At 48.6% G+C, this 14,044-nt stretch overlaps 1 protein-coding gene across 1 annotated transcript in view; it reads right to left on the bottom strand.

The window, feature by feature from the left end:
• PLSCR3 (phospholipid scramblase 3) overlaps positions 1-11,743 on the bottom strand; it is a 28,366-nt gene extending 16,623 nt beyond the window's left edge. Inside the window, 4 exon segments of the mRNA XM_028702311.2 lie at positions 7,284-7,324; positions 7,326-7,393; positions 11,515-11,591; positions 11,594-11,743. Of these exon segments, the coding sequence (XP_028558144.2) occupies positions 7,284-7,324; positions 7,326-7,393; positions 11,515-11,591; positions 11,594-11,645 (238 nt within the window). The 5' untranslated portion in view covers positions 11,646-11,743.
• Between the last annotated feature and the right edge of the window lie 2,301 nt (positions 11,744-14,044).

The raw sequence follows: 14,044 nt of genomic DNA, 5'->3' as shown, positions 1-14,044 counted from the left end.
GCAAACCATATTTGTGTCTATAAGAAGAATATTCTAAGCTCCACAGTTGGGTAATACCTTTATTAGGGTTAACCTGAGAAGCCACAAAAAGGGGGGCAAGCTTTAGAATTTCCCAGATAATTTATGGAGAACTTGAAAGCACGCTTCTGTGACTTTTTCGTTTTCCCTTATTTTTTTTTTAAAAGCTATTTAAACGGCTTGCAACTTCCTAGCTGAAACTTGGGGTTCCAGGTCTGATGGGAGCTGGGCTGGGGAGGGGGCAAAAGGAAAGGTTTTGCGGGAGCTCCTGAAAGAGCGATCGGAGGAGTTGACGTGTGTTAGGAGGAGGAAATACACAGAAATGGCAGGGAGGAGAAAGCTGAAAACAAAGAAAAAGGAAATTGCAAATGGAAAGCAGAGAGGAGTCACGGCCAGGAAGGAAGTGAGAGCAGGTCATAAGCTTAAAATATTTTTCTTTAATAAAAAGGAGTGTTCAGGATGCTATTGGTGTTCTTTGGGCAGCTTATTTTAGGGTGGAGGGCAAAGTCCAGTGGGGGCACCTGCGTAGTCTCGCCCAGGGCTGGATTTAGGTTTGATGAGGCCCTAAGCCAGGGGTCAGCAAACTTTTTTTTGCAGGGGGCTGGTCCACTGTCCCTCAGACCTTGTGGGGGGCCGGACTATATTTTGGAGGAGGGGGGAGAGAATGAATTCATTTGCCCCACAGATAACCCAGAGATGCATTTTAAAGAAAAGGACACATTCTACTCATGTAAAAACACACTGATTCCTGGACTGTCCGCGGGCTGGATTTAGAAGGTGATTGGGCCGGATCCGGCCCCCGGGCCTTAGTTTGCCCACCCATGCCCTAAGCTACTGAAGGTAATGGGGCCTTTCTATGTCCAGCTGTCCTTTGTCAACAACAAATTGTCCCTGTTTTTTGTGTTGAATATATGCTATATGGTCATTGATGGACCTCATAGGTATCTCAAGCCATTAGCCCATGTTGCCTTGCAACCAGTCCATGCAGGATGTAGGCACCCTATATATAGAAAGGAGCAAACCAGGGATATTTTAGGGAGCAGGCGAGCAGGCGGGGCCCATGACTTACACATCCTAGGAGCCTACACAACACAAAACACTGTTGCTGTAGGTAGGTTTATATTTCATTTTTTTTTTTATCTTACATTTTGGAAATATACATCCAGAGTTTTTTTCGCTTTAAATTTTTTTGGGCCCCCTAAGAGATTGGGGCCCCAAACTATAGCTTGTTTAAAGATAAAGGGACCCCTGACCATTAGGTCCAGTCGTGTCCGACTCTGGGGTTGCGGCTCTCATCTCGCTTTACTGGCCGAGGGAGCAGGCGTACAGCTTCCGGATCATGTGGCCAGCATGACTAAGCCGCTTCTGGAGAACCAGAGCAGCGCACGGAAACGCCGTTTACCTTCCTGCCAGAGCGGTACCTATTTATCTACTTGCACTTTGACGTGCTTTCGAACTGCTAGGTTGGCAGGAGCAGGGGTTGAGCAACGGGAGATTCGAACCGCCAACCTTCTGATCGGCAAGTCCTAGGCTCTGTGGCTTAACCCACAGCGCTACCTGCGTCCCTACCCTATATATAGAAAGGAACAAACCAGTGATATTTTAGGGAGCAGGAGAGCAGGCGGGGCCCATTACTTACATCTAGGAGCCAACACAACACAAAACACTGTTGCTGTAGGTAGGCTTATACTGTATTTTTCGCTCTATAAGACGCACCAGACCACAAGATGCACCTAGTTTTTGGAGGAGGAAAAAAAAGAAAAAATATATTCTGAATCTCAGAAGCCAGAACAGCAAGAGGGATCGCTGCGCAGCGAAAGCAGCAATCCCTCTTGCTGTTCTGGCTTCTGGGATAGCTGCGCAGCCTGCATTCGCTCCTTAAGACGCACACACATTTCCCCTTACTTTTTAGGAGGGAAAAAGTGAGTCTTATAGAGCAAAAAATACGGTATTTCATTTGCTTTTTATCTTACATTTTGGAAATGTACATCCAGGGTGTGTGTCCCCCTTTAAATTTTTTGAGGGGCCCCAAAGAGACCTCAGCGCCTAGGGCTTGCCGATCGAAAGGTCGGCGGTTCGAATCCCCGTGGCGGGGTGTGCTTCCGTCGTTCTGTCCCAGCGCCTGCCAACCTAGCAGTTCGAAAGCACCCCCGGGTGCAAGTAGATAAATAGGGACCACTTACTAGCGGGAAGGTAAACGGCGTTTCCGTGTGCTGCGCTGGCTCGCCAGAGCAGCGATGTCACGCTGGCCACATGACCCGGAAGTGTCTGCGGACAGCGCTGGCCCCCGGCCTCTTGAGTGAGATGGGCGCACAACCCTAGAGTCTGTCATGACTGGCCCGTACAGGCAGGGGTACCTTTACCTTTACCTTTAAAGAGAGGGGGGCCCTATACTATAGCTTGTTTAGCTTATTCCGAAATCCGGCACTGAGAAGGCGACTTGCAGGCGTCTCAGGTAAGTTAAAATAGCCAGCGGGGAGCAGACGGTGACGCAGCCCCCCTGCGCCGAAATCCTGCCCAGCCGCATTCCAGCTATGCCCCGTCACAATAGGCCTTGCCCTGCCCCAGGGAAAGGGGTGGCGAACATCGCAGCTGACTTGGGTGGGGCTGCAGCGGCGCCTCTTTTCATGCCCCGATGCCCATGTCTGCAGCGAAGACGGGAATCGCAAGTTCCGCCTCTCCGGTTCCTCTCCAAATCCCTCTTTTCTTTTCTCTTCCTCGCCCACTGAACGGGAGAAGTGCTTCCTGGATCAGGCCAGCCAGCCCAGCATTCAGTTCCCCCAGGGGGCTAAGCAGGTGCCTCTTCCGGGAATCCCGCAAGCAGAATTCGAACACAAGACCCGCTCTCCCCTCCTGAGGTTTCTAGCAACCGGCTTTCGGAAGCATTTACAGCCTCCAACTGCAAAGGCAGAATACAGCCATCCTGGCTAGTAGCCATTGATAGCCCTTTCCTCCTCCATGAATTGATTTAATTCTCTTTTATAGCCATCCTAGTTGGTGGACATCGCTGTCTCTTGTGGTAGGGAGTTCCACAGTTCCCTCTGCCTGAACTTTATTTCCTCTGCCCCAAATCTTCCAACATTCAGCGGATTGATTGTGAGACTGCGGAAATGGATAAAAGCCCCCCATCCAAACAATGACTATCATCAGCGCAGGGAATGAATTATTATTATTATTATCATTATTATTATTATTTTATCATCTACAATACTGTCTTATTTATTTTCTAGTACAGTCCATTGATTTTTGCTTGCATTTTATGGAGCAACGGTCTCAATAGATAGTAAAATTCATGTTAAATTGCTGTTTTAGGGGTTGTTTTTAAATTTCAGGAGCGGATTAATTTGTTTTGCGTGACTTTCTATGGGTAATTGAGTGCTTTGGTTTTGGAACGGACTTCCAGGAACGGGTTAAATTTGAGCAGCATGGTACCACTGTACAAAGACTGTCGCAGGATTGGCATAAAGACCGAAAGGGCAACGACGATTAAGACAGGCGAGGAGAGAGAACACGCCATTTGCATATTGTAGGTATCAGCATTTGGCAACCTTGACGCTCCTTGAAGCAGCCAAGACTGCAGACTCAGAGGTGATTTTTGGTTTGAGCTGGACGGGATCCTCCAAAGGCCATCTATCCCAACCCTCATCTGGTCCCGTTTTTGAACGCAAGTCGCCGCCGCCTTACATATTATTTCCTTATTGCGTTTATAATCTCGCCTTTTCCTGCAAGAAGCTCCGGGTGGAGGAAATGATCCTCATTTAAACCCCACAACAAACCTGCGAGGCGGGCTAGGCAGCTGACCGGATCCCGAGGTCAGCCAGAGATCCCTGAGTTGGGATTCAAACCCTGCTCTCCCGGGTCCTGGTTGGACACACTAAACCCCTACACCCCCCCCTGGCTCTCGCAGACTGTAGGAGCATAAGAATGGCCTACTGGATGAGGCCAATGGCCTGTCTAGTCCAGCAACCTGTTCCCACAGTGGCCAACACTTATGGGAAACCCTCCAGCAGGATTCGAACACAAGACCGACACTGGGTTTACCAGCGACTGGCATTCAGAAGCACTGCTGCACTCTGAGCCAGACCATGGATCCAGCCCTGGGGCGTGTGGGATCTGGATCTGGCGCAGAGGTGATCTGAGGTCATGTGACCCATTTCAACTGTCAGCTGATTGTCAGGGTTTGAGCTGTAGCCACAGGAGACCCTGGGGCCCAGCTGGCTCCTCCCCCCTTGAGGCCATATGTCAATCAGACTTGACGCCCCCCAGAAGTTGTGGGGCTACAGCTCTCCGCACTGCCAGGGGAGGGCACCAGGTTGGGGAAGAGGGGTCTCCCCTAACCAGCAACGGATGTCTCAAGCATTTCGGACAAAGGGGTCTTTCCCAAACCCTGCCTGGGAAAAAGCAGGCGTTCCATCACCGAGCTCAGCAAATTAAATATTGCAAGTTAATTGTCGGAGGGGAAATGTGTGTCTGTCTGCGGAAATAATGGCAGGCTGCCCCCCAAACAAACTGTTAAGCCAAAGGATCAGACTGACTTTAAAAAAAGAAATGGTCTTTTATCCATTTTGGGAGAAGAAGGGAGGGATGGATGAGGCTGGATCGCTCAGTCGGTTGAGCGTGAGACTCTGAATCTCAGGGTTGTGGGTTTGAATCCTACACTAGGCAAAAAATTCCTGGATTGCAGGGGGTTGGACTAGATAATGTGTGTGTGTGCTTACCGTATTTTTTGCTCTATAAGACTCACTTTTTCCCTCCTAAAAAGTAAGGGGAAATGTGTGTGCGTCTTATGGAGCGAACGCAGGCTGCGCAGCTATCCCAGAAGTCAGAACAGCAAGAGGGATCACTGCTTTCGCTGCACAGCGATCCCTCTTGCTGTTCTGGCTTCTGAGATTCAGAATACTTTTTTTCTTGTTTTCCTCTTCCAAAAACTAGGTGCGTCTTGTGGTCTGGTGCGTCTTATAGAGCGAAAAATACGGGGTGTGTGTGTGTGTGTGTGTGTGTGTGTGTATATGTATATGTATATATGTGTGTGTGTGTGTGTGTGTGTGTGTGTGTACACACACACACACACACACACACACACACACACACACACACACACACAGTGGTACCTTGGAAGTCAAACAGACTCCATTCCGGAAGTCCGTTCAACTTCCAAAACGTTCGGAAACCAAAGCGCAGCTTCTGATTGGCTGCAGGAAGGTCCTGCAGTTTCTGATTGGCTGCAGGAAGCTCCTGCAGCCAATCGGAAGCCGCGGAACCTGTGTAGACATTCGGGTTCCAAGAGAATGTTTGCAAACTGGAACAATCACTTCCGGGTTTGCGGCACTTGGGAACCAAAACGTTCAAGTGCCAAGGCACAACTGTGTGTGTTTAATTTATACCCCACGCCTGTTATCCTTGCCAGCTCTACAGGTGAAACTCGGAAAATTAGAACATCGTGGGAAAGTTCATTTATTTCAGTAATTCAACTTTAAAGGCTAATATATGAGATAGACTCATGACATGCAAAGCGAGATTCGTCACGCCTTTATTTGTTATAATTGTGATGATCATGGCATACAGCTGATGAAAACCCCAAATTAACAATCTCAGAAAGTTAGAATATTGTGAAAAGGTGCAGTAGCTATTCAATCCATAACACCTGCAATGGGTTCATCACAATTATAACAAATAAAGGCATGACATAATTCGCTTTGCATCTCATGAGTCTATCTCATATATCAGTTTAACCTTTTAAGTTGAATTACTGAAATAAATGAACTTTTCCACGATATTCTAATTTTTCTTGCAATATTAAAGATATGTAATCACTTGAAAGAATCCATTAGGCTTAGGACTAAATTGGGATTAAATAAATAAATAAGAAAATGTACGATGAGAAAAGTTAGGAAACATGATTTTGACTGTGATATGGTTGTGTGAAATAATGATATTGGAAACTGCTATATACAATTACTAAGAAATTCAGATGGAAGAGACTTGAGGAAGTCAAGTAATATGTCTATGAAGATGGATTTTAATTAATTAACTTTCAGTTTATGTGGTGATTTGATGTATTTTTATGTTTTATATTCTTTTTTTCTTTTCTTCTTTTTTATTATTACTAACTCTTTCTTTTGTTATGTCTTTGCATGAAAAATAATAAATATTATTGTGATATTCTAATTTTTTGAGTTTCACCTGCACAATTCTATGAGAAAGAGAGATCAAAGTACAGTGGTGCCCCAAAACCCGCTAGACGAAAGGGTTTTCCGTTTTGGAGGCGCTTCGCAAAACGAATTTCCCTATAGGCTTCCTTCGCAAGACGAAAGCCCATAGAGAAATCTCCGGGACAGCGGGGAAGCGCAGCACGTCTTCCCCACTGTCCTCGGACCTCCTCCGAAGGCTGGCCGCGGGGCGGAGAGACCTCCTCCCGCCGCCAGCCTTCGTTTCTCCGCTATCCCGGACGGCTTTTGAAGGCAGGCGGGGGGGGAGTAAAGACTTTCGCCCCCCGCCGGCCTTCAGAAGAGGTCCAGGACCTCTTCTGAAGGCCGGCAGGGGGCAAAAGTCTTTGCTCCCCCCGCCTGCCTCCCCGGGGGCTTTTAAATTGCCCTGGGACAGCGGAGAAGTCCTCTGCTGTCCCGGGGCGATTTTAAAATGCTGGCGGGCGGCAGCGGAGGCTTCGCTCCCGCCCGCCAGCATTTTAAGATCGCCCCGGACAGCGGAGATTTGATTGATTTTCAATGCATTCCTATGGGAAACTGTGCTTCGCAAGACGGAAAAATCGCAAGACGACACAACTTGCGGAACGAATTAATTTCGTCTTGCGAGGCACCACTGTAGTATTAAATAGGCACACAATAATTATCAGCGTTGTGTTCCGATTTTTGTGCGTGCGGACGATGCAATCGAGGCGAGATTCCGGAAGCAGGTTATCAACCGCCCAGCTACGAGGCCAGTTTACGCAAAGAAATCAGACGCATCCAAGCTTTCTGCCGTTTGGCTGTGCAACTGCTTGCGTCGTGCAAAATTAAGTGCCTTATCGGAGGCCAATATATAGATTTCCCGAGGGCTGAAATCCACTTTGCATCCTCTGAATAGAGCGAGTTTGCAAAACAGCTGGATTGGATTTAACTTTAAATACACTGCCCTCGCGTACAGATTCCTCCCCGCCCAAAATATACGTGCAAGTTGCTACTTATGTGGGGAACGGCGCCTTCGTTTCCTCCGTAATTTAGCAACGTAATTAAAAAGCAAGGTAAGTCAGGGATGAGAGGCCAGACCTGGAGCCGCCATTTTTGTATCCGTCTGGCGAGGGGTGGGGGGTGAATGATGACCCCACTTCCGGTGCCTTTGTGATCAGCAGCGGCGACTGCCTTCCATTTGGACGTCTCTGCAAGGAAATAGGAAGAGAATAGAATCATTTCAGGACAGAAGCATATTGGTCACTAGCACAGCAAACAGATCTGTAAAATATTAGGAGGTCTGGCCTCGGCTGTTTAGGTGGAGGCAGGGAGACAATGAGAAAAAAGGGATCTTTTTTCGAGAGAAGGAGGTGCAAATCAGCCCAAGACGTCTCAAATAAGCCTGAACAGAGCACAGGGCGTGTGGATTTAAAAAATCACCTTTTTTTGCAGTACAGTGGTACCTCGGGTTAAGTACTTAATTCGTTCCGGAGGTCCGTACTTAACCTGAAACTGTTCTTAACCTGAAGCACCACCTTAGCTAATGGAGCCTCCTGCTGCTGCCGTGCCACCGGAGCACAATTTCTGTTCTCATCCTGAAGCAAGGTTCTTAACCTGAGGTACTATTTCTGGGTCAGCGGAGTCTGTAACCTGAAGTGTCTGCAACCTGAAGCGTATGTAACCTGAGGTACCACTGTACAAGGTTACGGAATACAGTTGTGCCTCGGGTTACATACAATTCAGGTTACAGACTCCGCTAACCCAGAAATATTACCTCGGGTTAAGAACTTTGCTTCAGGATGAGAACAGAAATCGCGCGGCGGCAACGGGAGGCCCCATTAGCGAAAGTGGTACCTCAGGTTAAGAACAGTTTCAGGTTAAGAACGGACCTCCAGAACGAATTAAATACTTAACCCGAGGTACCACTGTATGCAGAAATAGCCAAGCTAACAGCAAAAATTCGACATCAGGGTGATGAAACATATCAAAAAGAATGGGGAAAATTTATGTTATATATAGAGAAGACGGTGTGAAATAGAGAAACCAGCAGAACTAAATTAAACCTCATAACGGGAAAATACAAGAAATTTATTGGATAATAATATCAAAATGAATTAAAAATGTACATTAGGACTATTGTTGAACAATATTTGTAAATGAATATAGACAGACAACAAGAATTGTATATATGGAAAGATTTATTTGTTTCCAGACATTTTATGGGGGAAAAATTGAAGAATAACAATTATATATAAAACGGACAAAGACAATGCGAAAAGTTATAGACGGCATAAAAAAGCCGGAAGAAGGAAGGAGGGAAGTCAGCTCAGGAGAGCGAGAACAAATGTGAAATATAATGTATGTGTATGTATAGGTAAAGGTAAAGGTAAAGGGACCCCTGACCATTAGGTCCAGTCGTGGCCGACTCTGGGGTTGCGGCGCTCATCTCTTTACTGGCCGAGGGAGCCGGCGTACAGCTTCCGGGTCATGTGGCCAGCAGGACTAAGCCGCTTCTGGCGAACCAGAGCAGCGCACGGAAATGCCGTTTACCTTCCCGCCGGAGCCGTACCTATTTATCTACTTGCACTCTGACGTGCTTTCGAACTGCTTGGTTGGCAGGAGCAGGGACCGAGCAACGGGAGCTCACCCCGTCGCGGGGATTCGAACCGCCGACCTTCTGATCGGCAAGTCCTGGGATCTGTGGTTTAACCCACAGCGCCACCCGCATCCCATCTGTATGTATAGTATGTAACTAAAAATTCAATACATATCATCTAAAAAAAATAAAATTAAAAAAAACCACCTTTTTAAACCTCCTGATTCATAGAAGGGACTCCCCTTGCAACGCAGGAATAGCAGCTAAAGATTCCCTGACGGATAGCCATCCAAACTCTCTTTTAAAACATCTAATGGAGTCTGCCAACTTCTGAGGGAGTCCGTTCCCCTGTCGAACTGTTCTCACCCTCAGAAAGTTATTCCAAATCTGTGTTCTGCGTAACTTGAATCCACTGGAGGTCCTAGCCTCCAGAGCAGGAGAAAACAAGCTTGGTCCATCTTTCCCTACTAAATGTTTAAAGCTGGCTATCACATCATCTCCCAGTCTCCTGTCCTCCAGGCTAAACCTAGACAATTCCCTCCACCGTTCCTCATAAGCAGGCATCCCCAACCTGCGGCCCTCCAGATGTTTGGGCCTACAACTCCCACGATCCCTAACAAACAGGACCAGCAGTCAGGGATGGTGGGAATTGTAGTCCAAAACATCTGGAGGGACGAAGGTTGGGGATGCCTGCTCACAAGGCTTGGTCTCCAGAACCTCGATTGACACAGGTCTTAAAAGGTAAAGGGACCCCTGACTATTAGGTCCTGTTGTGGCTGACTCTGGGGTTGCAGCACTCATCTCGCTTTAGTGGCCAAGGGAGCAGACGTTTCTCCGCAGACTGTTTTTCTGGGTCATGTGACCAGCATAACTAAGCCCCTTCAGTGCATGGAAATGCCATTTACCTTCCCGCCGGAGCGGTACCTATTTATCTACTTGCACTTTGACGTGCTTTCGAACTGCTAGGTTGGCGGGAGCAGGGACCGAGCAACGGGAGCTCACCCCGTCGCGGGGATTCGAACTGCCTACCTTCAAATTGGCAAGCCCAAGAGGCTCAGTGGTTTAACCCACAGTGCCACCCACGCCCCTATGTAATCTGAGGTACCATTGTATAAAAGCATATATTTCTTTAAAAAAATAATGGTGGTGAAATAAATGCATGGGGAGAGATTTTTTAACAGTGGTTAGCATTTGTCAAAGAGCAATTAGTGGGAATTTCAGGCCCAGATCCTTCCAGATATTCCTAGACTACAGCTCCCATCATCCCTAACCATTGGTCCTGCTGGCTCATGGGGAGTTTGCGTCCCAATATCTGAAGGGCCAAGGTTTCCCCATCCCCACTTTTTAAACAACGAATTTTATGACCCAATTTATTCCTGCATTGCTGGGGGTTGCACTAGATGATCATGGGGACCACCCGCGTCCCCATGCAGAATGTAGGCACCCTATATATAGAAAGGAGCAAACCAGTGATATTTTAGGGAGCAGGCGGGGCCCATGACTGACATCTTAGGAGCCTACACAACACAAAACACTGTTGTACTTGCACTTGGACGTGCTTTTGAACTGCTAGGTTGGCAGGAGCAGGGACTGAGCAACGGGAGCTCACCCCGTCGCGGGGATTCGAACCGCCAACCTTCTGATCGGCAAGCCCCAGGCTCTGTGGTTTAACCCACAGCGCCACCCGCATCCCGACACAGGTCTTAAAAGGGGGTTAAAGGAGAAATAACCGCCTTGTGATGAGTGATACTGGATTTGTGCCGCCCGCTTATCAAAATCTGCACCCATACGGTCGTCTCACTTATCCTTGTATACCTGAGCTTTGTCATTTGGAGAGAGGTGACTCTCTGTTGCTGCAGCAAAGCAAGGAGGTCTGTTCTCCTAGATTCAAACAAACACACACAGCCTCCTCTCTGACTGGCACAAAAGCGGGTAAACTTAGTTGGCACAGAGGCAGCCCTCTCTTGCCCTTTTGCATTCATTCTTCATCACAATGCAGACCTGGGGCCTGTCTCCAGGAAGCCAAACAAAAGGTATTAGCAAAAAACAACAAAAATGGAGACACACGATTGCCACCTCTCTCGTTGGCAAGGCTCCTGATCTTTTGAACAGCTAGCAGGCAAGCCGGAATCCAACAGGTGTGCGGAATTCCTTGCTGCAGCAGGTGAGAAATGCTTCACCGGTGGAACTGCGCAGTTTTTAAATGCACAAGGAAACACGGAATCTCTGGGTGGCAATTTGCACACACACAACCCATGCCAAAGCGCGCACACAGAGAATCAAATTCGCACAATCGCAACGGTGTCAAAAACACCAAAGAAGAGGAATTAAGCGTACAGCGTTCTCACTTCCTCTCTGACCGAGTCAGGATTTCTTTAGCAGCGATTCCTGCCACTAAAGAGGGTTGGGATAGATGTCCTTTAGGGTGTCCCTTTCCACTCTGAAATTCTGTGATACACCAGAGTACAGAAACCTGCACCCAGAAGTGAAAACACATGATAGCCATCAACACACAAACACACACAGACACAAAGTGTCACAGAACACAAATCGTGTCCCCAGAGGGAATTGGGAAACAAACAGTTTAAAAGTCGCCAGACCCTCTGGCCCAAATGCCAGAGGTCACACACAGATTTGTGCAACCGTGCAAGGCGTTGCGTGCAAAGACACACAAACACAAACACTCTAAGTCTTAAGGAGAACCAAACTCAGAAGCCTCCAGGCGTTACTCACTTCATGCCCGTCCCTGAGTCCGGCTTTCCAGAAATGGCGCCCACTCCTCTTGCCTAAGCGAGAGACACATGATCCAAGTGAAACTGGATCTCTCCTTTCCCACCCCCCTCCTCAAGCCCACACAGACTCATCACGGGGAGGGCAGGAGCAGCCGAAGGAGAGGCAATCCCCGACTCCTTGCCAGGCCTCTGAGCCGAACTTTCAGCCTACAAAACCCTCCTGCCCTCTCCGAAGAACCCAGGAGTCCTGACACACACACCCTTGGTCCTCCTCACCCAAGAGTTCTGCCTCCCCATCGATCTCTCGCCTTGCGAAAACAAAATCTGCCTTGATCTTCCTTCTGCGCCCAAGCGGCTTGGGGGAGGAAGAAAACAAAGCCTTGCTAAAAAACCACATGACAGCAGCTACCCTCTTAAAAATAGGGGTTTTTTTGGCAGGCTCCTCTCACTGGCAAACCAACAGCTCAGAGTCTTTGCCCTGCTCCAAAACTGGGTGGCACCCAAGGTTTGGGGCTTGTGGTTTTTTTTTGTTCCAAAGCAGGGATTGTTGCTGGAGGGTGTGTGTGTTGGACGATTCGGGCCTCCTGTTTCCAGGCGATGCTTCCAAACTCCGGAGACCGCGTGGGATCCAGTCCGCTCTCCCCGCAAATCCCAGTGACCTTTGGGTGTGCCTGGATGTCTGCGCTGGGTTCTGGGTTGGGAAGGGAGAGGCAGGGATTCCCCGCGGAAAGATGGAGGCGGCTTTCCAGCAAACCCAAGCAGCTGGCAAGAGAGCCTGTTTTCCACTCCCTTAAGATAAAAAAAGCAGCGCCCCACGATTCGCCAAGAGGGTGTTTTCTCACCCTTAAGAGAAGCCACAAAACCCCAGGCTTTTCGCCCTCTTGCAAAAGCCACCCAGGAATCCTGTATCTTTCAGAGTCCGCAGCCCAGATGCTCTCTAATCAACCCCTTCCTCTCCCTCCCTCCTGGCAAAGCTCAAACACACATAAAATCACTGTAGAGTCGGAAGGGACCCAGGGTCATCTAGTTCAACCCCCTGCAATGCAGGAATCTTTTTGCCCCATGTAGGACTCGAACCCAAGACCGCGAGAGTCTCATGCTCTACATGCCGTATCCCACCCCCTGCTCCATTCCCCCTGGTATATTTGCGTCCACTGACAGCACCGAGGCAGCACCAGGAGAATTTATTTATTAATTGCATTAATTCGCACCCTTTTCCTCCAAGGAAATCAAGGTGGGGTACATGGTTCTCCCCCTCTTTCACCCCCACAACAATCCTGCGAGGTAGGGCAGGCTGAGGGACAGCGACTGGCCCAAGTTCAGCAAACGAGCTTCAGGGCCGAGGCAGGATTTGAACCCGGCTCTCTCCCAGGTCTCAGTCCGACATACGAACCATAATACACTCCCCCTAGCCAGTGTTTACAGTGTTCAGATTGTAACTTCCTAGAGAGCAGGGACCTCTCTCTAAATCACTTTACACGCTACATAGATAAAATGAAAGCCCTTCTTCGTGCGGCACATAAACTTTGGAACTCCCTGCCACAGGAGGCTGGGATGGCCACCAAATTGGATGGTTTTAAAAGAGGATTAGACAAGCTCATGCAGGAGAAAGCTATTGTTGGCTACTAGCCAGGTTGGTTGTGTTCTGCCTCCACAGCGCTGTTCCTGAATCCCAGTTGCTGGAAGCCACAGGAAGGGAGAGTGGCTCCTGTGTTCGAATCCTGCTTGCTGCTTTCCCATTGGGGGCATGTTTTTGGCCACCGCGAAGGCAGGATGCTGGACTAGGCGGGCCACTGGCCTCATCCAGCAGGCTCTCCTTGTAGAATCACAGAATTGTAGCGTCGGAAGGGCCCCCCCAAAGGTCATCTAGTCCAGCCCCCTGCAATGCTGGAATCTTTTGCCCAACACGGGACTCGAACCCACTACCCTGAGATTAAGAGTCTCATGCTCTACCGACTGAGCTATCGCAATGCTTAAACTCCTTTCCAACTCTACAGTTCTATGACTAGAGCAGCAGTTCTCAACCTGTGGGTCCCCAGATGTTGTTGGACTACAAATCCCATCATCCCTGAGCTCTGGCCTTGCTAGCTAGGGCTGATGGGAGTTGTAGTTCAACATCTGGGGACCCACAGGTTGAGAAAGGCTGGACTAGAGCCTAAGGAGAGGATTATTATTATTATTATTATTATTATTATTTGTATACTGCCCTATACCTGCAGATCTCAGATCGGTCCCCAACAAAAATTACAATACAGAAGACACAAAATACACAACAGAAGACAACCCAACCACCCCCAGTTCCACGAGACATTTTTAAAGAGCATTAATCCAGCATGTTGCCTTCGCAGCAGCCAACCAAGTCCTTGTGCAAAACCAGCAAGCGGAGCCCGGGTGCAAGAGCCACTCTCCCTCCCTTCTGGGTGTCGCAGAATTCGCACTCAACGCCGGGGAATCGAAAGCTGCGCAGGAGCAGCGAGAACAAAGGCGAGGGCCGGACAGGAAACCTGGATGAAGGGAGAATAGAGAGGGGA

Source organism: Podarcis muralis, chromosome 13, assembly GCF_964188315.1.
Source record: "Podarcis muralis chromosome 13, rPodMur119.hap1.1, whole genome shotgun sequence".
Taxonomy (NCBI): domain Eukaryota; kingdom Metazoa; phylum Chordata; class Lepidosauria; order Squamata; family Lacertidae; genus Podarcis; species Podarcis muralis.
The sequence above is the reverse complement of the archived record's forward strand: the minus strand, read 5'-3'. Positions and strand labels throughout refer to the sequence as shown.